The 27,711-nt window shown below is 40.4% G+C and overlaps 1 protein-coding gene across 1 annotated transcript in view; it reads left to right on the top strand.

Moving 5' to 3' along the window:
- The window catches only part of trabd2b (TraB domain containing 2B), a 97,002-nt gene that overhangs the window by 38,727 nt on the left and 30,564 nt on the right, over positions 1-27,711 (top strand). Inside the window, exon 3 of the mRNA XM_041790673.1 lies at positions 18,305-18,451. Within this exon, the coding sequence (XP_041646607.1) occupies positions 18,305-18,451 (147 nt within the window). The remainder of the gene's footprint in view (positions 1-18,304; positions 18,452-27,711) is intronic.

Genomic DNA, 27,711 nt, shown 5'->3' with positions numbered 1-27,711 from the left:
CCCTAAGCTTCTTTCCTCTCAGTGAAGACAAACTGCAGAAGTTGTAATCAAGTTTATCCAGCACTCCTCCTGTCTGCTGCAGCATTCCTGTCCAACCGTGTGGCCTGCTTGATGATTTGCGGCCCATTAAAAGCCACAATCCTGTGATCTGTTGGTCAGGGTGACCGCAACCCCTCAGCATGGCTGACAATGTCTGGGCCTATAGGCCGCTGTGGGCCGCACAAGCTCACAGACATCCTCACATACATTGAAAAAAATACACTCACATAGACAGATCATGCGCCCACATAAGTAAAGCTTACACCTACTGTTTACACACATACACACAGTCTGAAACATTGAATTATGGGTCTTTCCCACAGGCTGATCCGCTCTGTCAGCTGTGGTCCAAACCCAATGTTTTTCTTAATAGAGGGTATGGGTGCTAAAACTATTAGAGGCAGCAATCATAGTCTTAATCATATTGGATTTCTTCATACCAAGCACTTTCACAGGGAGGATACAAGGCTGAGCCCTGGGTGGTTGGATGAATGTGCAAGTGCATGTCAGCGTCTGCGCCTCGAACAAAAAGAGAGACGGAAAGGTGCTCCAAAGGTATGAAAAGTTGTTTCTACAGTATGTATAGTTGTGTTTCAGTGCTGTGCAGATGGTCATGATAAAAGCACCAGAATTCTGCAAAGACAATAAAGATATAAAAGCGACAGCCAAGAATGTGACAAGACAACATAAAACTGCTATTAGAAAAATGTGCCACTGATTCATGAAGGAATAAATTCATGTGTGCACCAGACGGAGTGAGATTTAAACCATTGATGGTGCTCTGCTGTGCCACGTTAGCTCACATACAGACACGCGTGCAGAAACCAAACCAAGAAGCAAACAAAATTATACCCAGATCTCTCCCTTTAAGCTACAATTCTCTATTTCCCTACCCACCTAGACAAAAAAATGATGAATCAGCTGTAAATAAATTGTAAAAACATTCCCTAAGCTTTGGAGTGTGCTCAAATCAGCAAAAGTGTGCGCCTTAAGTGCACATTTATGAAATAATGAGAGTCTTAAAAGGGCTGTTAAATGCCCTCATCTCTGATGTGACAGCCAGCCTGGCTCCTAGTCAAGGCCATCCAGAGGAAGAGCTACTAATCTACAGCCGGTGTTACTGTAACTCGTCCACCACATGCAGCCAAAACTCAGCCTTCCACCTCAAAACCACCAACATGTAGGAGTTATTTCCCATGTCCCATCACCGAGCTCTCTCCCCTTTTACTGCCTCCCACTCTGAGCTTCTGTGAGTCTTCCTGCCTTTTTGTTTGTCTGTTTTCTCTGTCTCTATGTTGGCGGCACACATGCATGAAGGCATTGTTTTGATTTGTCTCTATTTTCTTTTTTACTCACACACAAACCATTTTATATGCTTTGTCTTCCTCTCCAACATTGATGAGTTGCTCTGATGAAGCAGACAGACTCATTCATGGCTCGCTCGTAAATAAGATTAATTCCTCCGTCAGGTCAGATGTCTGCTGCAGCTGTCAGTACAAACATGCTTTGTTGATTTAGCACAGTGAGAGCCAGGCCAAAACTTCTGAACCACAGTAATTAAGAAATGCAATTGAGAAGCCTCCTGGGAGATATCCAGCAGCAACTAAAAGATTTTTTACCAACAAATCTTAGATGTTTTCAGATCCAGGAAATGAGGTTTATTTTTGCCTATAAAAGCAAAGAAACTGGGCCATTTCTACAAACAACAAGGTCTTACGTCTTCTCATAAATGCATTAAACTTAATTTAAAAGAGAACAGTCTGGTAGCATTTTTCATTTTCGTTTCTTTTTAACTAAAGGAAAGTTTCTTAGATCAAGGATGCCCTTCTCTGCCTTCAGTTACTTTTCTACTTTTCTGATATTTGTTAGCTTCAAAGTGGAACCTATGGGGGCCATACTTTTTGCTTTTACTTAAAGACTGTATAAAACATTGATGTAGACTCCTTGACATCACCCATTGGTTTCTAGAGTGCATTTTTGAAGCTCAGTCATAGTAGTCACCATAGTGAAAATGTTAACTTGTATAAAAGGGTGGAACTGAGGCTTCTAGCAAACTGCTACAATACAATTCCCCATTAGTCAAATTAGCCGTGCCCCTAATCGTGCAAAACTCTCAGTCTTAACATAATTTAAAAAGGATGAGATTGTGAACCAATGACGGCATGAGCTACTTAAATTTAAAAAAAATTTCTTGCAGGTTTTGGGTTGGCTGTCCTTCTGCCAATCAAGTCTAGCTACAGACCGTACATCTCAGATACCCTCTCTGTCAGAATGGAAGAGCCATAATTTGCAATGTATTTTCAGTTTAAATCCTTTTTCTAAGATTAAACTTTATTCATAATCAAGGTCTGACAGTTACATGCATGAAAAAGCCACATTACAAATTGAGCAACATTTCATAAATAAAACAGAGAATACAGTCAAAGGTCTAATCAGGGGGTAAATTATTTATAGACCTGTTTCAGAAGTCGATATGCTAACAGGGGCTTGCTTTAGTTTCTGTAGCTGCTAACATAGCTACACTAGATACATAGTTAACATCACTATGTAAGCCAATGTAGCTAAGTAAGCTTTAGCATCACAAGCTGTAGCAAACATAGCTATAGCTAACGTAGCTTTATAAGCTACAAAGATAACATAGTTACGTGGCTTATGTAGCTTGTATAAGCTTCATTACTTTGATAATACATGCATGATCTTTGTGGGTTTGACCTTTTGCTACATGAACTCTGTTGCTCCATAATCTACATAGCTTACCGGGGCTACAGAGGCTATGTTGCTACATCAGGATGTTTACACAGAGAACAAGCTTCTTATTTTGAACACGTTAGCGTGTAGCTGAAGGTGCTAGATTTAGGGAACATGCAATATGTGAAGTGCACAGGTAGACAGGACGCCAGGCAGACCTGCTAACGGAGTTACTCAGGCCCACAAAATGCTTGTTTGTGCCCTGATGCAGCCACAGACAGCAGATTTTTTTTTTTCACTTTATTGTGAGGACATTATTGATTGATTGATCTTTTTTTTTTTAATTGTGTCATGCATAAACAATATGCCCAGTCCAAATGGGCTTACAAGACACCTTTATCTTTACAGAAAGACCAGAAACCAAAAGTAGATGCTCAATAATATAGTAGACTAGTTAAACAAATCATCCTGATGATTCTTCTGGGCTTTTGCAAAAAACAAAAAGGCCAACTCATAAATATTAAAAGTAAACATCCATTCCATCCTGTCATCATCATTGCTCCAGAATATTTCTGGATTTTTTATTTATTTTTGTTTTTTATATGTATTACCTGTCAGGATGTAAAATTTATTTCAACAACTAAAACAAAATTGTTTCTAGAAAAAAAGCTTTAACCTGTTTTTCCTGTTATGTTTACTCATTTCTACTTCAGACTTAAACATATTTTTTCACTGAGCTCTTATATGTAAATTTAATTTTAAGAAGCTCAATTTCCAGATGTGTTTATAAACTAATACATGTTTTAATCTGATGAGCAGACTTATTCAGACATGCTTCCTTTCAGGCCCCCCATGTTTTTTGAATTCCCAGAAAATGCAGCTTTGGAGGGAAATCATTTCTAAACTTCATTTTACATGCACCTTTGGTGGTATTGGCAAGTCAGTGAAACACTTTAATAATAACTCTCTCAGCTATAATATTTTTGTTCCTCATTTTTCTTCTCTCCATCGTCAGCTGAGCTCTCACTCCTCTGTGAATAGTGCTGGCTGCCATTTCCAAGGCCTCTGTGAGGATCATGGTTGAATTTTTGTGTGTGGGTGTGCGTGTTTATGTCTGCAATGCGCGATATCTCACAGATCATCTCTCAGTATGAACAGATTTAGTGGAAGTGGATTAAGAAGTCTTCAAGTGTACCAAAATTTGCCCGGTCAGTCCAAGAAATTAAAGCAGACAGAACAGACTGTTACTCTGCTCTTCACCTGCTTTTCATTCACACAGCAGAGAGTGAAGAGAGGAAACAACAATAAGAGAAAAAGTTTTGGCTTTAAACACAGGAAAGCAGCAAAAAAGTCCTCAGTTTTTTAATGAAATGGGTTTTAGCAAAAACACATGGTTTCACTGGTAATTAAATCATTATTTTATCAACAAGCAGCATAGGTGAAATTACTGTTTAAAATTCTTGTCTTCTTACACTGTTCACCTCTGAGAAAATGCAATCTAACAGAGGTCATCCAACAATCAGTTTTTTGTAAAATCTCAAATGAATTGCTTAATTTTGATGATTAGTTACCATTAATCACATTTTCAGAAAAATAATCATTCTGAATACTCATTTATTTTGCATTTTGGAACAAACATTTTAAGTCTATATTTACAGTGTTCCCCCCGTTGGGAATTAAGTTAATGCAACCTCAGTGTGGTCTGAAATCATGGCTAAAAGTTACTTCATTTTGGATTTGCTACATTTTTAACAGCTTTAAACATTTTTTGTCCATTTGGCTTTTTTTTTCCTTTTTTAACCCAATTTTGCTGCTTTGAAGTCATTTTAGCCACTCTTTAACCACTTTTCACAACTTGTTTCCTCAATTGTTGTTCTTTTTTAACCCATTTTGCCAATTTAGGCCTTAATTTTGCTTTCAATTAATTATTTTTCTTAAATATGTTTGAATTTCTTTAACTTTATCCTCTGGTATCCTGACCTTTGTGCACTTCATGCCCTAGTGAAGTTTTACTTTTCAAATGGTAGTCAGTTTGCCCATCCACATTTTTAAAAGTACAAATAAAAAGGTAATTGAGTTTTAAGAAAAGGGGTTTATATTTTTAAAAATGCTATATTGTACTACAACATAAACAGATAGATAAATTATTCTTTGTTGCATTGATAAGAGAGGTTATTACTCAGGTTAGATATAAAGTATGGTTTTCACAGGTTATGGCTAACTTTACATCGGACCAGGATTTCCCTGACCTCCATGGACCCCCCCATTTGGCTGGGCCTCAAAAAGCTTTCCCCTTTATCTCCCCTTATGGGCAGCCTTGTGCCTGAGTCATTCATAAGAGTTTTTGAAGTGAAAAAAGACACCCTAAAGACAGTCTTGTTCTTTACATTTCATGCATTTAACACTTGGAAAACTGTAATTAATTAATGTATGGCATTAATTGACTGCAATGTACATTATCTAAGTTTAAATCACTGCTCACAACATTGTGAAGTTCATGCACTCTCCGACCTAAAAAGAAACAGCTGATCTCTACAAAAAACACCAGTAAAAAGTTGGCCATGCATTGAGCCAGCATGTTACAAAGATTTACTTGTGGCGCTTTTACTTGTTTTTTCACACAGGTCAAATAGCATGTTTGGACTGTTCTCTTCTCTGAATGCATGGAAACTAAATAGTCACGCACACAAACTCACACAGGTAAATTGACTATGGATAGACTGCAGCATTATGTTTTTCCAAAGATCTATTTTTTTTTTTTATATATCTGTGAAACCCATCAGAAGTCTCTCTGGTGGTCTCACAGTTGTTAAGAGCTGGCCGACCTTACAGGAAGGTTGTACACATTATTTTCTGTTTTTGCATAGCTAAGGCAGCTTTTTCTCATCTAGGAAAATCTGGACATGCAGTCTTGTGCACAAGTTTTAGGCATGTAGGGTGCCTACAGGGCCTCTGTACGCCTTATCTTCTCAGGCAGGTTGTTCCAAAGTCGAGGGGAACTGATGGAAGAGGCCTTGGCCCCTCTCGACTAACCCTGACCAGAAGGCTACCACCCAAGGATCTCAGGCAGCAGAACAGTTTCCTCTAACTTTTAGTTCAAAAGCATTCTCACGGGGCATGCTGGGAAAGCTCTACTCAAGCAATGAGCAAGTAATAATGCGTGCGCACCTGTCAGTACATACCCAATGATTTTGTGTATAGTTCATTAAATTTATTTGTTTTTTTAAGTTAAATTTCTTACTTGTTTTCTTTTAGTATAATTTACTACCCAAATAAACCATTTTTATAGTGTAAGACAAGAGCATGGACCAGCATGACCAGGGTTGTGTCAGTCCTGCTTCCCACACCACTGGATGGGAAGCAGGACTGATGCAGGCGGACCTTCTCATCACACTGACACCGTACTTCAGCCTCAATTTTGGGTCCAAACATGCCTAAAAGTTCTGCACAGTACTGTACATTTACATTAAAATGACTAAATTTTTTCTTTATAATGATATTCCCTACTGTTGCTTGTTTAGAGTTAGTTTCTGTTTTTGAGTTTATGGTGTATAACATGGAATCAGCAGTCTGTTTTTCTGCAGCCTGAATAAATGTGCATGAAATCGAACATTTCTCCTCCTGATTTGCCGTGAAATGCTGTGCTTGTGAGGGATTACATAGTGTTAGCCACAGCATCAAGTCAAACAGAGCTGTGACTGCAGGGAGGAGAGGAAGTTAGTTCCTCCTCCCTCTGCCGCTCCAGTCTACGAGACAGCCACAGCCCTGTGCAATTTGGACAAACTCTGTGGTGAGGACAGACACATCCAAATGCAAATACACAGTATCCACATCCATGCAAATTCATACAGGCGTTAAGTTACAAGTGCATACTTGTACTGAGAGAGCAAGTGTGTACCGAGTGTGGCGCAGGAAGGAGGAAGGACATGAAAGCTGAACAAACAGGGATCAGTGACAGTTGTGGAAGGAGAGCCGCCATCAAATGAAAGAAAAGAGAGCAGGAGGGATGAAGGGCTGATTCTGAACTGTATGATCTGGAGACTTGTCACTGACCTGGGTGGGGAAAGGGAGAAAAGGTGACGATTGAAGGTTTGAGGACTGACAGAAGATGAAGACTGAGGACTGAGGCTGGCGGGCTTTGGGAGGATGTACAAGAGAGATGGTGGAGGACGAAAGTGGCCAGCTGTTCTCCAGATCTGTTAGACAGAGGAGGAGGAGAAAGATGAAGAGGAGGTGGTGCATGCTCCCTCCTCTTCTCTATACCCCTTCTGCTAACTATAAACATCTGTCCTTTCTGTCTCTTTTTCTGACCCGTTCCTTACATTACACCCCCTGCCATGTCTCTTCCACTTCTCTTTCTTCTTCTATCCCTCCATGCTGTCTTTCATTTTGTCCTACATATTTTCTCTCCCCTCCTCCTCCATTTACCTTCTATCACTGACACACATATGCTCGACATGCAGATGTTAACTCCTACATAAAAACCTCTCAATCATACCCCTTTGATATGAAAGTATGCTGTTTTATAGCTCTGCTCTGCTGCATTACACACTATGCTACTAAAGTGTCCAGTTCTCTGCAGGAGAAATCAATTCCACCTGCCAGATATCGCCAAAAAGAGCAATTCAGACTCAGATGCTCAGGGGTGTAGAAACGTGCAAGTAAAAGTGTGTATATCTTGGCTGGAATAGTGAAGAAAGAATCAGTTTGACTTGGCATTTCATTTTTGAATGATGGGATCTTTTGACTAGCACGTGTATTGTAAAGCCCGTCTATTTAAAAGGGAAAAATTCATCTGGACCAGCTGATTATTTGTGAACTTTTTAAATCTGTATCTGTTTTTCCATAATTAGACTATTTATGCTCATACAGGAGATTACCTCATGCTCTCGTGTTTCTGCCCGATTTCAGATGTGAACGACTTATACAAAGGACAAATCATTCTTTAGGAATTACTCTTTCTGAACCCACTAGTCCAACCAAAGCAGGGTGGGGGAGATAAGAGGAAGCAGTCGGGCCTTAGTTTGGGCAAAGGAGGCCGGTTTTAAAACTGCACATCTGTTTCTGCATGCTCCTATCTCATGCTAGGGAGAAGATCTGGCTCATCTGTCCGGATGGAATCAGAGATTTTCCCTTTTAAAATAAGCAGGCAGGTAACAGCGGTAGGATTAATGGAGGCCATGATGTTAAGGGTTGACTTTAGGTGTCAAGCAAGGGAGAGTGATTAAGTGACTTTATCTTGTGTGTCTTTCTAAGTGCTTTAGGTTTTTTCCCTAGAAACTTATAAAGAAATCTGAACTATGTAGTGGTAAATGGGATCAGTGCGTTGAAACAGAGAAGATCCCACCATCTAAGTTTAAAATGATCTCAGTTAGTTAGTTTGCATTAAAACTTAAGTCAGTGGATTCTGGCCACCAAAGAAAGTTAAAAAGAATTAATGCTGTCAGCAAAAATTCATTATTTGTTCACAATTAAGGAACAAAATTAGATTTTTTAATCATTTAAAAAAACTCCCCTTTGACCCTTTTGCTGCTTTCCTGTTTTAGCCATGTATTTCTCAGGTTTCCATGTTGTCCATCACTGAGGTTGAAGCTAACAAGAGGAATCCTAAATGGTGAAAAACACATGCAGGAAACAGATTTTTTGTTTTGATTCTTGGGCAGGAAAATTGTACTCTACAAGAGCCCGCAGTGGAAAGTTGACAGAAAACTGCAGATTTATCAAGACTGGTCTGATCATTATGTGTTTCTCATGCATCGATATTTACCAGTAATAGCTGACAGTTGGATTTCTGAAAATTTGTTTAAACATGAAGTTATTTATGATAAAGATGATGCAATCTTGATCCTTCTTGAGTTGATTTAATAGCTGTAGACAAAACACACCCCAAAAACCAAAACATCTTTTTTTCTGCACACATTCATCTTCTTTGGGGGGCCTGAAATGGCCCACGTGCCACCAGTTGATTATTACTGTGTCGCACACTCATTCCCAAAGTCTGGGTCGGCACCCACAGTTGTATCACCAAAATTAATTTTCAATGTTTCATTGCTACAGCATTTAAAGTGACATTTATGTCTGCAGTACACAAGAAAGCCTTGGTGGGATCCTCCTTATGACTCTACCCTCTCCACCATAACTAAACATAAACCAAGGCTATACCAGCCGCTGGACTGCAAAAGAGCTAAAATCACAGTTACTGATGACTGGCTAATAAAACAGAAATGCATCGTTCCAGACTAGACAGCTAGTCAAGGTCCATGGGGTCAAGCATGTTAAGAAAGCCTATTGGGGTTTTTCCACTACAATCCAAGCTGTGCTGATTCACTTTTCCATCACCAGTTTGGCCGGGCCAGGCTATGCTGGCCCATGCCCCGAATGGTCATGCTCTGGAGCAAGGCCAAAGTGCACTGGCCCCACCTCTAAGTGCGCCAAGGTGACATCACAGTGGTGACGCCGCACAAAAGTTAAAGTGTTTATGTGGCAACCGCTGCAACAAACTCTAAAATACCTGCCAGATTAACAATAGAAGAAAAATAAACTTTGAAGTAGATACAATGGCCAACCAAACAGTGCCTCTTCTGCTTCTGGCGTAACAAAACAATGATTCCTGAAGCTCATCTATTTAACATCAATGTCATCAGCTCTAGATGCAATCTCAAACAGGAAGTGCAGTTATGGTAGAAAAGCAAATCCCCTGCCACCCTGGGTGGCCGTGCTGAGTCAAAGCAAGTAGAGCCAAGCTGCAAAATGTAATGGAAAAGCCCTGTATGTGACGGAGGCGAGGTGACTTCTTCCAGGCTTGTAAAACAGAAGGATTGGACCATCAGGACCAGATTGAATCTGGAGTTTATGTTATCCGAGCTAGTCCCAGCCATCAGCTCAACCAAGCCAGCTGCGGATGGTCCATAAGCCCAACTTGGTAATCAATAACGTATGAAAAACGAGTTGTTGGGCCATGATGGCTTGTATCTTGTATGACAAGAAAAAAAAAAGTGTTTGGGAGACACTGGTGTTGTTGCTGTTAAAGAAGAGACAACTATTGCAGTCACTTGGGTCAATAATTTTTTTATGTTCCATGCAGACAACAGAGTCCATCCTGCAGGCTACTACGGATGTTTTTATTATCTTTAAAACACAAGCAACAGCCCTCTTCCAACATGCAGAACTACCGCGCAGCTAAGAGGATGAACCGACCAATAAGGTTACAGTGTTTTTTTGGAGAGATGAGAAACCAGTTGGGTCCAGTTTTGTTCACATCTTCAGCCTACTGTGCCCAAGTCCACATGCCTGAGACAGCCTTGGGTATGGTGCACTTACGTAAGTTCACACTGACCACATGGAACCGGACTTTGGGATCAGGGGTACCCAGATCTGGGATCTCAGATCTGTAATGTGAAAAGCTTCGATGTAGCTAAAGGAGGCTCCAGGGCATTGTTCCTGGTTATTTTTGTACAAGTTTTACCAATGCCCTTTCATATTTTCCTCTCCACTTTTCTCTTGTAGTGCTCTTCTGTGTTGTGGGAATACAAATGTACGGACATATTCCTGTTCAATAGCTCTGAGCCCTTGATGTTGACATGAAAACAGAAATTAGCACAATTTCCCCCTATAATTTCCCCCCCAACCTTTCACACTCCACACCCTCTGATTGTGAGTATTCACAGTGAGGGCCCAGCTGTGCGCTTTTTAATTCCGGATCAAGCCATACTTTATTATTTTCCCTGTTTTCTGGGGGGAGGACAGGAAAGCTGGGATGACTGGTGGAGCAGCGGCACTGCCAAGTCAAACAGCGGGGTTTATTTGTGGACAAGTGTAGAGGGGACACCCACCCATCCCCCTTGACTGGAGACACTTATTAAGAGAAGAGGGTGAATACAGTATAAAGACAAGAGAATAATGGCCAGCAGAGGAAATGGACAGCAGCAGAGATGGAGATAATAACCCTAGTCAAAGCAAAGTGTAAGAAAAGGTATTTTTTAGAGACAGGGATGTTTCCCATCATTATGCCCTCACCCCCTGCCTCAGAGAGGAAATAAAACAGGGCAGAAGGAAGCAGGGGGAAGAATAGCGGGCTTTCTGGGATGCTGGAAGCAGCAGGCCTCTGCCACCGGAATTGTCCCTCTGGTAATCCCTGGATTTCCTAAACTGAGACAGGAGGTAGACCAGGCAGGGTGAGACTTATTTGGGCAGAGAAAATGAGAGGAGAGAAAGGAAATGGAAAGAGAAAGAAAGATTGAGAGAAAGGAGAACAATATTTATGAAGCCTGGGCTGTGTTTAGCTGAAAAGAACTGATTTTTTCCCTCTTTTATTCCTGCAATGTGTGGTTTGTTTACATGTTTTACTCAAGGAGGAATGTGGCATTTCTAATTATTAGCATGTTTTTCAGTGTGCATGTATAGTGGGTATTAAGTGGGATAAAGGTTTGGAAGAAAGCAAGGCTCTAGCTGGCTGCAGTCATGCCAAATGGGATGAGTTGAAAGGGTTGCTCACCTTGAAGAAAGAAAATGATACACATGAAGGTGCCAGAGGGTTGTTAAACTAATTTGGCAGTGATCTGGCTTTGTTGGTTGCGTTTGAGGCATTTTTATGCTCCAATGTGCTTCTAAAGCCCTCAACCGGTCTCATGATTTCCTTTGTGGGGAAAAAAGAAAAGTACTTCTTGAAGATCTTGTTGACAGAACTGTAGGAGACAAGAGTAAAGCTATCATGTGAGACTGTTCAGACAACTTTGATGTTGTCTTGTGTGTCACCATCTGTCCACCTTAATGCACTCAAAGTTCTTTTTCAGAGCTAGCATGGACTAAAAGGTCAGATGAGAGCAGGCTTTTAAAATCCCCTGCCACTGCCACATGCATGTTTAAGCATGAAGTCATACTGACATAGAGCAGATTAGGAGGAAATGGAGCTGAGGGTGTTTTTATGATTTTTTTTTACAGCTCTCTCAAGGAAAAAGACAGTATCCACCTGCTTTGAGGGGCTGCTCTTTCTCCAACAGAGACAAACTATCTTGAGTTGCCCTGGTTGTTATTTCGACTCCCTACCTCCTTCCCTTCAGTCACCCCAGGGTGCTTTGAACCCAATCCCCTCTTGCAGTCTATACCTGGAGCCCAGGGGGGAAGTTGGCTCGGTCCAGAGGAACCCAGCAGTGTGTGTCCCAGGTCAGGGGTCCGGCTCTTCTCTTTCCCAGGCGATGAAACACAAGTGGCTCTCAGGGAGACGAGAGCAGTGGAGGGGAAAGCAGCACTCAGAGACTGTTTTGACTGTTTTCTTTGTCAGGGGCTGATTGGATGACAAGAGATAACGGCAAAGAAAGAGCCTCACTCAGGTTTGCATGGTCTGTTTTCAAAGATACAACGTCTTTAAGAATTGACTGGTCACTGGTAACTGGTATGTTTTGCTGAAATTACCAACAACACAGCACCAGTGAGGGTGTGTACTCTTTTCCTCTTGTACTTTTTTCTTCATTTTTTGTGATAGTTTCACAATAGATGGTTTTAAACTTTAAGAAATAACAAAAAAAATATATATATATATATATATATATTTATATATATATATGTAGCTATTTTAAAAGTAGATACATGAACGTTACTATCCAAGCCAATGTTAGTTGGCTTTAGCTAGGTAAGTTAGCTTTAGCATCATGAGTTTAAGCAAACCTTGCTAAAGCCAATGTAGCTATGTAGATAACATAGCTCATGTAGCCAACATTAGCTAACTAGCCAACATAGCCATGAGCTTTAAGAACCTAAGCTTTTGCAACGCCAGCTATGTAGCTTCACTTTCTATGTAGCTTATGCAGCTAACAGAGCTACGTAAACTATGTAAGCTGAATGTTTACCCAGCTTTATTAAAAAATGACATATTTAGGTTTTGCAGGTTAGGTTGTTAAATTTTAACATTTGGTGTCTTAACCCTTACCTTAACCCTTACCCTAATCCAACCAAAAGTTTAATCAGATTTTATTTTCAAAGTTTTGCGTGTATTTCTATTCTGAATGGGGTTGCTGACTGTCTTCTATTAGTCGGGATGTCTTGAACTTTAAGGCAAATCTTTTTGTCCTGAGTGGGACACCCCCTTGTCCTGTATATTGACTTAAATCCTCTGTAATCACAGCAAGTACCCATCATGCACTAATCATGTCAGTAGCCATACCCCTCACATCTTCAGCCTATTAATAAATCTCTAATCTGCTAAATGTCAGCATTAAATGACGGGAACCAACAGATCAGCATCTTCCACTGACATTGGTTTAATTATTTGCCAATTGCTCATGTTTGTCAACAGGATGGTATATCAGCCACCAACCGATGCATCTGTGCACCCCTGGATAGTTAGACAACAGATTATAGATTTCCAAGCTACAGGCCTCTGTTTCCTTGCTTCCATGACTGTTAAAAGTCTGACTGGCAAGCTGACACCCTAGAACTGAGTATGAATTGAGAGACCATATCTTAGATTGGTTTGTCAGATGCAATAATCTGCAGATATCTGTTTATAAAGACACTGTAAAGTTGAATAATCATTGTATGAAAGCATATTGTTACATTATTTCTGTGCATTTTTTCTGTTTTGTTCAAATGAGTTCTTATTTGCAAACAGCTAAAGCCTGCAGAAACACCAAAAGGGAAAAAACTGCTGATGGTTTTGACAGAAAGGGCAACACTAAAAGCATTGTCATCACCTGCACATTGTGTATTCATATCCAGGCTCTGTATTAAGAGATTAACAATGAGAAAAAAAGGAAAGTAGTAAAGCAAATTCTCTGAATGCAGTTGAAGTGCTGTAATTACTGAAGAACTGGTGATGCATCAAAATTAAAAAGTAGAAGGCAAGTTGTAGTAAAGAGATGAATGCAGTTACAAAGAGCAGTAAAGCTGGGACAAAGATGAAGATGTGAAAAGGAACACACTCTCTCTGATCTCCTGCCATACTTTGATGCACCTGACTGCCTGGTTAAACCCACTAGACATGCCAAACCTATGCCAACACACTCTGTGCACACCTAACCGCTAAACTCATGGAGAATCACCTCATCTGTACAACACATGCTCCTCTTCTAAGAACAAGGCTTTGTTCATCTTCATCCATTCCATTACACTTTCAACTCTCTCCTGCTTTTGTTCTCTTGATTCTGTCACTCCTCCTCCTTTTGTTCTTTGTTCCTTCTTTCTTTGTTGGTTTCAAGGAGTCTGGAGAAGCTTCTTATGGTTTTACCACCCTTTCGCGAGAAGAAAAGAGTGATGAATAGAGGAATGAAACAGGTACGCGCAGAAAGCAGATAGAAATTGAAAGAGAAACATTTGATATGTGACAGAAGGTTTGATTCATTTAAGGATTTTGTGGCTTTAACATCTGCTCAACCTGTGTAAATATCAAGAAGGTAAATTTATTTATCTTAACATGCAAAGGGTTCAAAGCCCCTTAAACTGTGCTGGAGAACAAATGATTTCTCTGTGCATTTGTATTGCCACAATACCAAAAATGTAACTTTTTTAGATCCACGTAAAACTTTTTAATTCTCCCAGCCTGCTTAATATTCTACCAGTCACTTACACCAGAGCTATATTTGACTATGAGTGGTACCAAATGCCAGGAAACTCTGCTACCATACCATTTTGATTAAGAAGTACCAAAAAGTACCAAAAAGTACAGTTATTTCAGTGCACTGTACTGTGCAATACTGCTTTGCAGGTGTCTGATGGATTAGGTTTGTAGATTTTACTTTGGTAACCTATTTATGGGGATTCCTTCATAAGTTTGCTTTTCTCACTTTAATGGTTTGTTTTTTGTACAACTAAAAAAGCATACACAGTTTACAGTGCTCCAGCAGCTGTTTGTTCAGTATATTGCTGGTTATAATATTTTCTCCCTGTATTTTTCTTTTTAGCAGAGCTCACTGTTTGGCCTCTACAGTTCAACACTTCCTTCTGTAAAATCACAGCTCAAAGCCCTTTAGCTCGCACCATCAGTCACATTCTCCATTTCGGATTAAAGGAGGTAAAATAAAGGGGTGATGTAGTCGACAGAGTGAGCTCTCTCAGTTCCAGCACCTTGTCATCAGCACCTACTCATGCTCAGACCAGTAAAACCTTCAAACAAGCTAACGCTATTGCTAGCAAAGAGCCAGGATTTAAGCATTTCAAGGTCATTTGCTGAAGTAAGCACAAACGTTGATAAATGACATTATGTGAAACATGAAAGATCACAAAAAACTACTGGTATGTCTGTGAGCATTGCTCCCACTTCTGCCCTAACCCGTTTTTTTGTTTCCCCTCCAAAGCTCACTAATGAATTTTTGGAGTGCTTTGCTCAGATTGCAGGTTCCAAGACAATCTATGAGCTCTGCTCCCTCCAGCTTTGTTCTAATAAACCTTGTCTTTAATTACAATGAGAGCTTTGCACGCATGTACCAGTTAAAGCAAAGAAAAAACAGAAAATTCTTAGAATTGTGGTAAAAAGTGTCAACGGTACTTTAAAACAGCCTGGCTGCAAAAGAGCCAGTCTGTCAGAGTGAGTGGACCACTTCACTATGAGAACACCCACTCTGTCAGTCAACACATGAGTGCACATACACACACATTCGAGTGTATGCAGATGCTTGCAAGTGCACAGACACAGGGAATGTTTGCATTTTTCCTCTGCCTCTCCTGCGGTGATTGACGTGCTCTTTCATTCAGCCCGGCACAAACTCAGGCACCATGGTTACAGCTACAGAGATGTTCTCTTCCCAGGAGACGGACAATATTGAAATAACAACTCCCTTAACAACACATCCAACTGCATACCTCCTCCCTTCTTACCATGCATCGTCTGCTGCACTTGCCCCTCCTGTTTGTCATGTCTGGTGCACTTTGCCATGCAAAGGGAAACCACTGGAGCTGGCAGAGTTGCTAGCTCCGTCCCCTGACTCTGCCCAGGGTCTGCTTTGGTGTTTCTCTTGGAAAAACTTTCGAGACATGGCTGAGTGCCCTGTGGGTCAAGGACTTTGAGAGGCAACTTCCTGGCTCAGAATCAGCACCTGCAAAAGCAGAAGTAGCTACTGTGACTAGCTCACTATTAGGCAGGTTTTAGTGCATCTGTGCCTGAGCTCACAACTCAATCTGACCTTCACTAATTAAAGAATCTCATGTGTGATGGAAATGGAAACTGAAATGAGGTATGGTGTTATTTGTCAAACAGTGGGGGGGATTGTTAGAATCTGAAGCCTGGTGTTTAAATAAGTCCTGAGAAAAAGCATGACAGTCTTATTTATCAGGGCTGAAACAGCCACAGGTTCTGTCTTGACCAATTCCTGGATTACGCACATTTAGAATGGAGACACTGAGGCGCTGAGTATGGCAGAAAATATGTTCAATTAATCACCCTCTTGGATGTTTAACCTTTTATTCATTTTATAAATCAATCATGGTCAAAACAAAAACAAAAAAAATACAAAAAAAACTCTAATGTCAAAGTGAAAACGTATTACTACAAAGTAATGTCAATTAAATAAAACAAGTGGCTGTGTAAATATTCACAGGCTTCAAGTCAGTATTTACTAGATGCACCTTTGGCTGCAATCACAGCACTGGGTCTGTGTGGATAGGCGTCATTCAGGCTTGCACATCTGGAAACTGCAATTTTACTCTAAAGGCTTTTTTGTAACACTTCTCAGGCTCTGTCAGGTTGCACAGGGATCAGATGTGAACAGGTCTTTTCAAGAACAGCCACAAATTCTCTATTAGATTGAGGTCTGGGCTTTGACTCAGCCACTCCAGAACATTCTCCTTGTTGTCTTTAATCATTACTGTGTAGCTTTAGCTGTATACTTCAGGTCATTGTCTTGCTGAAAAATAAATCTTCTCCTAAGCTGTAGTTCTCCTACAGACTGAATAAGATTGTCCTCCAGGAATTTACTATGTTTTGTTATTTGTCATGTCAATCATTTTTCCGCCTATCTTTATGAGCCTTCCAGGGCCAGACACTGAGAAGCATCCCCACAGCATGATGCTGCCACCATTGTCCTTCACAGTGGGAATGGTGTGGTGATTTTCAGTGCTTTTGAAATGTTTTTATTCTCATCCCCTGACTTATAAATTTTTTTAATAACCTTTTGTCTGAGTTGCTTGGATTGTTCTTTTGTCTTCAGGGTGTAACGGTAGCCAAGAATACTGATTAACCAGTGATGGTCCAGACATGCCAATTGGCTGGACCTCTGTTGAATTAGGTCAACCACTTTTAAGGGGTTCAATATATATATGCAGTCACTTATTTTACCTCACATTTTTTTTATATAGTTGACATTACGTTGTAGAAATCTGTTTTCACTTTGATTTTAAAGAGGGTTTTGTATCTTTCTTGTAAAAAAACAAACAAAAAAGCCCCCAAAAAGAACAAAATTTTATTAACCATGATTGATTTATAAAGTGGAAAAAAGAGTAAAACAGCCAAAGGGGTGAATACTTTTAAAGGTACTATAAGCTGTGGGCTCATTGATTGTCTCTTTGGATTATGAACAGAAAAAAATCCAGGTCATTGTGTTAGAAAACACAGTGATGTCAGAGAAAGTGGGGGAGAGGGAGTCACAAGCTTGAGCTTAGAGCTGGGATGTGATTATCCCAGTGGAAAGGTTACCTGGAGTTGAAACATTCAATATGCACGATATGGGCATTTATGATTGCGAAAACATAACTTAATTGCTTGACTTACGACCCAGACTTCTGACATGGGGTTCAATCAGTTGCGCAGCTGTACAGGCCTTAAGCTGCTCTACAAATCACCAGGGCTTGGATCCTGACATTCTCCCTGCAGGATTTTTTCAAAGTTTAGTCAGGTTTCTTGATAATTAGGATCATAGATGTGTAAAAATCGGTTGGGGCTTTCAGATAAGATTACCTGAGTCACTTTTGTTATCACGCCAAATGATAAATTTAGAACTGTGAGGAATATGTGACCAAAACACACTTCTGGTTCCAGTAAAAGAGCTTAGCATTGATTGACAGCTCATTCCCAAGTGCCAGGCCAGTCAGAGGTGTATTGGAATCATGTAGGGTGGGAGCTTGGAGGTTAACCCCTGGTGTCTTGGACAGCTGTGGAGGCCTTGAGCTGGCTGGCGGCTGCACACTATAAATTCTCTCTTAAGAGGGTTTACTTTTGATTTTAATGGGTGCTGTAAATTTACGGCACCCTGGCCTGGTGAAAGAAAAAGAAGGGCTCCTTTAAAATGGTCTCGCTCTCTTTCTCGCTCACTTCAGCTCTCACTTTTCCTCTAATGTTTTTTCATTCCTTCGGTAGAAAGCCTGTGGAGTATTGCCATGTAGTTTGTGGTTTGCTTTTACCTGTAGTCAGCCTATGTGGAAAGAGTATGAAAATATCCGGAAAGAAATGAAACACTGCAAAGGAACTTCACAGAATAACAGATACATTGTATACTCAAGTCACATAATAGGCTGATTTTTAAAGATCGACACTGGCAAAATTGGCACAATTGCTCTCTCTTTGCAGTAAATTCCTCTTGAGCAGAGAAAAACTGAGTTTGCAGATGCAGAATCTAATGGCACCCTTCCTGTCTTTCTGTCTCTCTTCTTGCAGGTGCTGTTTGCTTTGAACCAGACACTGCTGCAGCACGAGGGTGTCCGAGCAGGCAGCCTGCAGGGCTCCTTCACCACCGAGGACCTCATTACCCACTACAACTGTGGGGACCTCAGCTCCATCATCTTCAACCATGACACTTCACAGGTTCGTCTCCTCAGTTAGAATAGAAGAATTGATTCCTATAGGGTGGCTAAAAAGCAAAATGATGCTAAATTTCTGCAAGCTCATGTCAGTTGTCTGCAGAATAAATAGTCTATACAAGCAAGCTGCAGTTCAATGCTTTACCACAGACTTAAGAACAGTTTCAAATTATTTTTCATGTTATAATTTTCTGAAAGCACATGCAAGACAAATCGTCCAGATGGTGAGACCACACGCCTGCTGTCTGTCATGATGAATCTCACAGTGGATTCTCCACACGTGGGCTCTCACAAATCTCGCATCACCAAACAAGAAGAAAAGTAAAACATGGAGCACAATTGAAATCCCAGCTGGCTGTCCTGGCATGTGCTATAGTTGCAGCAAAAAAAGGCAGTGATATGGGTCACATCCTCGCTGGAATGAAGATATAGTTTATATACAGTGCTTAACAAATTTATTAGACCACCACCAAAAGTAAGGTTTATGCCACAGCTGCCCTAAATTAACATCATTGGTAATTACCAAAATTATTTTTTATGTTTCTGCAATGTTAATACACCAATATGTAGAAGCTCTTTAACCCAAATTATATTTTTAATGCTAAAATATTAATAAAATAATGTTATCCATGAATTTTCAAATTTACTGATTTACAACAAAAACTGAAAAAAATAGTAAAGCACATTATTATTTCTTGATTATTGTGTCAAATTATAGTGATTTACTTGAATTCCTGAACAGAAAAGTGAGTTTTAGTGGTTGAATGTTATGGTTGATTAATTTCTGACTTCTCAGAGAAGCCCAGTGAGCCGGCTTAAATTTGGGTTTAAAAAAGTGAATTCACTTTGAAATTCCTCATTCCTGTTCAAAATGGTAAAATGTGGAGAGCTGACTGAAAATGAAAGAGTCCACATTAAAGCAGTTCGTGATGCTGGATGGTCTCTGAGACAAGTATGACAGGTGGTCTAATAAATTTTTTAAGCACTGTATGTGAGCTGAAAAAGTATATATCATCCAGGTAGTGACACTACCCAGTCTGCTCACTCTCATTTGTTGTAGGTATTCTGGCAGGCAGTCCAATCAGACGTCTTTGATATAAGTGACTAAGGAAGGCTCTAACGCAATTGGGAGCAGTAACATAGTCATGTGGACACCACTCACTTGAAGGGTTGTTTGGACAAATAATTGTTTGTGACGAGCCTCATCTCAGGACATGCCTTGTTAACAGCTGTGTGGTTGGGAATCAAAGACAACTTTTCAAAAACATAGTGTATGATTCATACACTATTAGTTTATTTGTCCATGTTGATTTAAACAGTGACTTGATTAAACAGTATGAAAATGTAAAACAAAACAACAGTTGTTTATCAGCCATAAAACTGTGTAGAAGACAAGACATAACTGCAACTAATTTAGAACATTTGTACATTTTTAAAGGATAAAGTCATGGTCACGTTTACAAAGAACAATATTTACAAAAGTAGCAAAAAGTTAGACTAATTCCACCAATATCTAACAGTATTCAAGAACCCAAATCTGTGTTACCCTCTATCTGAGTTGGCAAACCTCTCATACCCACTTCTCAGCCATTACGCCATCGTCACCTCAAACTTTTAGGCCTGCACATTAATTCCACCAAACTGCTCATTGCATCAATCCCTCTCAACTTCAAGTTATCTGATAGTCTGACACTTTAATAGCTCTGGACTCAGCCATAAATACACCATCTGACCTCCTCTAACTCTGTGTTTCCTAACATAGCTTCTGCTCTCTCACCGATGGCCTCCTGATCAGCCATCATGTCTGGCTCAACAGTCAAAAAGCCAATCAGTGTATTTTACAGAAATGCATACACATGGGGTGTAGCAGCTCTTACTTCCTCTCCATCAGATGCAGATTTACTCGAAAGCCCTCCTCATAAGTCAATTATGCTGTGTCAAGCTCCCTCACTGCTCCTCAAGTGTCATTAAATCTAACACACCATGTAACCTCAACTCACCGCTCAACTGCAGAGATTTCACTACATTTACACCAAAGATGGAAAAGTCTGCATAACTTCAGACACTTCCTGCCATGTCTGGGTAGGAATTGGTGACAAAGAATACAAACTGTATGCATGCACTTTTTTCTTTTAGCCTGTCCCTCTCTCTGAAGGCCACAAAGAGCTTATTAGCAACACTTTCACCTTCAGTCTTTGCTACAGTTGTCCCCTGCGTGAGCCCTTTAAATAACACCAGTTCGCCCCTGCTCCAAATGTCATTATAACATGTATTAACATTCCCAAGCACATGCTAGAGCGATCAGATCCCTGACTGCACCGTTTGGATCTGCTGCCAGCTGATCTAAAGCAGCATTGTGTGTTAACCTCCAGGGCTGTAAAAAAGCAGGTGTTTTTTGACTGATAGGTCCTAATCCAGAGTCCTCCTACATCACAGATGCTCTGGAGTTGAACTGCCATCATATTAGAAAAAGTAAATGACAGAAATAATAGAAATGAGAAATTAAGATAGAACAGCAACATTAAAGACAGAGAGGACAGTGAGGGGCATAGATCACAAAAGCTAACAACTGACAGAAACATTAAGGACCCTATTTTGATGGTGTAAAGCAGTTGTAATTAACTAAAATTCAAAGAGGTCTAGTCAGAGAAAATGTATTAAACCAAAGGTCCGGAACATCATAATGGCTAACTTGAGTTAGTGTGATATGTGGATCTGGGTAAGATTTCAGGGACTTGTTGTGCTGATAAAATATGAAAATTTTCTTTGTCTACAGCTCACCAGTTTCTCTGTCTGTGAATCTCTCCTTTAGGGCCCTATAACAGCCGTTTTATTCTTTTCCAAATTCCTTTTTAATTTTTTGGAATTCCATTTTAAACCTTTCCACTAATTTTACCATAAAAAGAGTGTCCTGTTTATGTATATGAATAAAATGTTACCTACATTTTGGATAACCCTGATATAAAATAATTATAATCAGTGTAATGGTCAGAAATTTTCAACATTTTAAGACACATCCACACTGATGTTTATAATGTAAATGAAGAAATCCTTTAAACACAGAGTGATAGTAACTTAATAAGAAAGTAACAAAGTTAAATGGTTAAAAGTAAACCTGCAAATTTCATTTACTCTCTCAATCTGTAATAGTCCATGCAGTTTGATGCTGCATTGTATTTTACTCCTGACTAACAGTCCTCTCCTCATCTTACTACATCCTCGCTGTCTGTCGGTCTGCCTCCTATCAGACCGCTACGTTAATGCAGACACGTATTGGCTTGTTAAGCAACCAAAGAGAACTACAGTATCTACAAGAGGAATTATTAAGCTAACTGTTACTCGAATGTAACATTATTTAGACTACGGGACTTCGAGTCTGTCCGACTCGAGTTTATAGCCTCCGAGGAGTGAGTAGGTCTTCAAGTTGTGACTTCAGCGGTGTGCCTCTCACACAGACACACCTTGCTCCCTCCGTGACTCTCTGGTGTAGTGAGGTAAAGTAACTCGAAGCATGGATGAGTTTTCTTGTAGGTGCAACATTATGTCGCACGGTACTGCCCTGTGTTGAGCTACGTGATGTTTGCCGATGTTTCGTGCGGTGGGTGAGTGTTTGTGAAGTGAGGCACAAGTTGTGCCCCACTTTAGTGCTCCCCCAGAACATATTCCTCAGATATACGTTCCTCTTTCTTAAAAAAACACAGCATTTCAGTCGAATTCATTCAATTTCCGTGATTTCTGCGTAGATTCCATTTTAATTGGCCAATTCCACGATTCCGTCCGTGATTCCGTTAACGCGGAATCATCAGGCCCTAGGTCCCTTATCTCAGCTCACTCGTCTTTTTGTCCACTCTCTTCGTCTTTCTAATGATTGTAGGTCCAAGTCCAGGTCCGTATCGGATGGCGTCTGGGTCTGGACCTGGACCGCGGCCCACCAGTTAGTGACCCCTGGCATAAAGCAAGCTGTGTATAGCATGTGGTGGTGTGCAGGGATTTCAGGCATGTCTGCCTGGATTTTGATTTCCAAAAGGTGCAAAATCCTGGTGTACACTTAGGCAAAGAGCACAAAGAGGATGGATTATATGCTGTGATTATGCATAGGCCTGTTTAAGGTGTAACTTAAATCAAATCAATCTGAGGATCTTTTCTCATTCCCTTAAAGATCTAGGTGCGCTTACCAGTTGGCATATTGGTATTTACACAGCACATTAAGGTCTTTATTCTTAATCAGACTGAACTCCAGCCAGCTTCGTAAAACTTTCTCCTGTCATCCTCTAAGATATGATCATGTGGAAGACACAAGTCTATATGTTATTGACTTAAAAAAAATAAAAGTACTAAGAAAAATGTTTCACAATCTTTGTCAGCAACATTACATTACTCAGAATCCAAAATGCCCTAGCAATGTCTCTAACTGGATGAACCCACTTTTACCAGCAATGCGTTTACATCCTGTCCAGTTCTGTTGGTACGAGTAAATTTTAATGTGGTTTTTCAACAAAAGATGGTTTGAATGGGGTAACAAAAATATTTGGCCATGAAGAAAGCATACAGTACTGTGCAGAACTTAAAGGCATGTTTGGATTAAAAATTGAGGCTGAAGTACGGTGTAGATGTGGCAAGTAAGCCATCTGAGGCACCATTGGGCAGGAAGGAGGACTGACACAACCCCAGCCATGCTATAACCTGACAGATGGATTTGTTTCACACATCATCTGGAAAACCTTCAATGCGAAGCGTTTGGAAAAGGGCATAGGCTTTGAAAAAAAAAACTTGGAGTGTGATTGGATGAACGTTCTGTCTGTCACATCTTTACGGGCCAATCAGAGCAACAAAACACGTGACGTAGCTGCAACCGAGGTGCGCATGCACAGCTACCGAGGAATAACGCAAACCATGGCGACTATAGACATGTCAGTACATGACTTTTGTCGTTTTTGAAAAGAAAACAACTCATTGCTGTTGTTTGTTCTTCTTTTAACAAAGAAATGTCATCAAGTTCTGATAAAACTGGTGCTTTAGCAGCATCTATGCTAAGCTCTTCCGCCATAATTGCTCCGGCCTCTTGTTGCTGCTTGCATACGTCACGACTCTGCTGCGCCTAAAAGTACTGCCCCTTATCGCTGATTGGTCCTGTCACTTTCTAACCAGGCCCAAACAGTTCAGACGGGAGCTTTGAAAAATGGATTCACTAATGCGAAACAAGGAAACGGGCGTATCCATCTGCTTTGCAAGGTTATTCATGCTATGGATGTCCTTGCATGTTACCAGAAGCATGGAGAAATAATCTGTTGGAAAAATAGCCAAGTGCACACCTTTAAAGTGGAGTAAGGGGCAGATGTGGTGAGTATGCACAGCCTAGGGTACCATCAGAGCTGGTAGTAAGGTTGCTAAGAGCCTCTGGTCGTGCTGCGGATGTCCCAAAGGCCTGAAAACTGCCAGCAGTCTCTGTGCATGTTACCAGGGGTTAGAGGCCAAAAGGGATGCTGTTGAGCTTGACCTTGGCTGCCCAGTGACATATGTGTTGACATGTAAATTTTGACTTTGACTCTCACCCAGGGCACACTACATGCCTAAAACTTACGCACAATCTCAGGCAACAGTCAAAGAGTGTCATAACGATCTCTCTGATTGGCTGATCTCACCTTTACATGAGAGACTTTGGCATTTTCTCAATTTTTTTTTCAATAAAAGACAATTCACATGAGATTTATTTGTGATCTCAGGCAACAGCACCACATAAAAAGGTCCTCAGTTACAATGGTTCCTCTGTGTTCCAACATCATTTAACTAACATTGAGTGTTTTGATGGCTTGATGTGGAGGAATAAGAAATAAATATGAAGGAAAATAAATTTAAAAAGGGAAAGACAAACAAAGAATGAGGTAAATGGATTATAAAAAGCCTTATCATAATGAATAAAAGACAGACTGACTGACAGAGAAAGTGAGTGCAGAGCAATACCAGTAGTGAGGAAGGGAGGAACTATCTCACTGTCAATCCACATTTCCTGTGCAGCTCTGGATACAGAGCAGCTAATGGTAGTCTCTGTGATAACTTATCTGTGTTCACCGCTACACTCCCACAGTGACCCCTCTCTGACGGACCTCTTTTTCTCTCATCATAAAACACTCAGCCTGTCCTCACTCATCACAGTGATGATGAAGTACTCCTTATCCTTCCCTTTCTTTTCTTTTATCCATACAACTCTGATTCATTTAACTGCTGAATCATGAACTCCTGTCAGTCCGGACTAAAGTGGGTCACATACCCTCAAAAAACACAGAAAGACCATACAAGAGTTCAGGCTACAGGTAGCTGTAAGTCTTTTGACTCTATAGTAATTGTTAACAGAGATATGGAATACAGAGGACTTATTTGGCTTATTGTAATAATGATGTTTGTATCAAACAAGAAATTGGATTGTATCACTTCAAAAATAATTAACATTGTTTGTGCTTGAAGGAAGAAAAAACTAACAGTGGCACGTGGTACCACCATCTATTACTATCAAAATAGTTTGACTGTATCTTTGGAAATGACAAAAGCCTATACTATGTGTGGAAAAAACTCATTAATTTCAGAGAACCTAATAAATGGTACTGTGTAGTCTGTCTGCCTGTTAACAGCTTTTCCAAACACTCACTAACTTATTTACCACATTCAAGTGTTTAGATCCAACACACACAAGGTATGTGATGTTGGTTTATGACATAAATGTCCTACATTTTATGTTTATCTCACCGGCCATTAAATTTTGGCTTGCAATAACCATCTAACTGTTGAAGCTTTATAATCCTCAATGACCCAATCGTTCACATTTATTGTAGGCCTTTTTTTAACTTTTAGTTTTCAGTTTCAAGTAACATAACTTAAAGCTTTTTATGTTTCACACAAGCTCCAAAATGTAATTCTTAAATCACAGGTCTTGGTGTTGGGATGCTCAGGAAATTTCCCAGCCAAGCCAAAATAAGAAGGTCTGCTGACTCCTTGTAAATATCACCACTTAATAGCTATTTGCTTCAGCTAATACTGTTGTAAGCAAGCAGCAGACCAGGGTTGGCAGAGTAGCTTACGTCTGATTCCATAAAGCTCTAACTTGTAGACAGCAAAGTGGCAACAGAGAAAAGCTGCAGCTATATCCAACACTTTTAATCAGCGTAATATCCAGAATATAAGTCAGCCCCGTATATGCCACAGTCTGGTGTTTTGGTCAGTGGATTGTTTGGATTTATGCCACTTTCTCTCCTGCCCTGAGCCCTACCCTTTGCTCTCTGATGACCTCAGTGAGCCAAAGTTTTTCGAGTGGGCTTAGACACCAGAGGGCAGAGTTTGTCCAGAGAGGAGGCAAGTGAGGAGCAGAATGTTTCTGTAGCCCCGTTGACAGAGAGTGAAGAGAAGTCCTTATATGAAGCCATGGCATGAGGCCTATTCAGACAGCTGTGTTGGATCAAGTTCATAAATGTTCCTGCTATATAAGATTAACAGAGGAGTAGTGTGTTGAAATTCTGGAAGGCAACAGAGAACTGAATAAAACAAATGGCCAGACAGGTGAAGTGGTGTCACACTACATTTTTTTGTGGAGTAATTACAAGTCAGCATCAAGTCCAGTGTATTGCAAGCTTTGTGTGTTGGAGGTGTAGGAATCTGTTTAGGGTCAAAGAAGGAAAAGAGAGCAATTAAATCAGTTGCCTGGGCTCCATCCATGTGGACATTCATGTCTCCCATGAGGTCTGCGTCGTTATGTATTCTAGCACGGTGAAATGGGCACTTGCAATATACACTGATGGGGTGCATTTTCAGTCTCATGTGACAGTAGCAGCTGCATGCACTTGCAGTAATGACATGTCTTAGCACTTTACAATTACATTTAAGTCGTGATGGTATATAGGCATTAGCCAACTTTTGAACTTCTGATGAAAAAATAGGCTTTAAAAGTGCAGTTACGCCAGATTTTATCTTACGTGGCTTTCAGATAGCCCTCTGAGATTTACTCACAAAACAGGAGACCTGCCTGCATTTGGTGCCATGCAGCTGTTGATTTCCTACCCTTCCTTTATACATCATTTGCAACAAAGCTCTACACAGCCTTTTTCATGTAGCCCTATTGGGAGTATAATGTGATGTGTAACATCAGTGGAGCTCCTGTAATGCACATCACAAAAGACACATAAATATCTGCTGTGAGTTATATTGGAGCAGTGAAGAAAGCGAGAGAACATGTATCAAACACATTTTGGATGACGGTTGGAGAGAAGCACCTTGTTCACATAAATCCCCCATGCAGTCACTGTTCAGACACCACACACTGATACACCCACACACAAAAATGGTGCATAAATCAGCCTTCAAACTGATTTATACACCATTTGCAACTGTTTAACTGGAGTGTCAACGTGTAGCTCAGCTATAGACACAGGCTGTTTTTATCCATGTGGGTGGTTCCACCACTCTGAAAGAACACAAAAGAAATCAAGCTCACATATTTCCAATTTATCTTGATACCCCATCTATCTTTTTATTTGTTCTGACTTGGAAAGGTTGGGCAGCTCCTGGTTCCTGCTTGAGAGGGTAGAAGGAAAAAAAACATAAGAAACCCTGTACCCCCTGTACCTGAACCAATTCAATTTGATTAGATGGACTTCCCATTAAAAAAGAAAGTTCAAAACTGGATGAACACCACATGGAAAATAGTTTTGGTATCTGGATAGTACAAACAGTCCAGAGTTAAGAGAAGACATATTTATTACTGGCAGCAAACAGCATGCCAGCAAGAGGAAGCAGACCCTAATCGGTGTACTCTGGTGTAATGGGATTTCGCCTATCTCTAATATTTCATTCTTTCCAACATCTAAATCAGGAGAAAACACCAGAAAAAGTCAAACAGCAGTACCCGGTCAGGAAGTGCAGGCACTAAAGGAACATAAATCGAGACTGTGTGTAAAGATGCGTGTAAGGTGGACAGTTAAGACCTTGATGCCAAACCCACTGCAGACCCTCGCTCATCCTCCCAGATTAACAGCCTGTTGAATGCACTGAAGGAGCCAAGAGTGGAGCGGAGCCAGAGTGGTCTGTCTTCGCCTGTAAAGCTCTTAATAAATCACACAGCAATTAAATATGCGTTCACACGCTCAGACTGTTGGATAAACTGAACTCGCATGTGAACACAAGCACTTGTCTTGCACCTAATTTGGCACATGCAAACACACCAGCATGTCATTCTCCTCCTCTTGCTTCCTTCATTAAAAGATGCAGTCTCATTTTTAA

The sequence above is a fragment of the Cheilinus undulatus genome, linkage group 7 (assembly GCF_018320785.1).
Source record: "Cheilinus undulatus linkage group 7, ASM1832078v1, whole genome shotgun sequence".
NCBI lineage: Eukaryota > Metazoa > Chordata > Actinopteri > Labriformes > Labridae > Cheilinus > Cheilinus undulatus.
The sequence above is the reverse complement of the archived record's forward strand: the minus strand, read 5'-3'. Positions and strand labels throughout refer to the sequence as shown.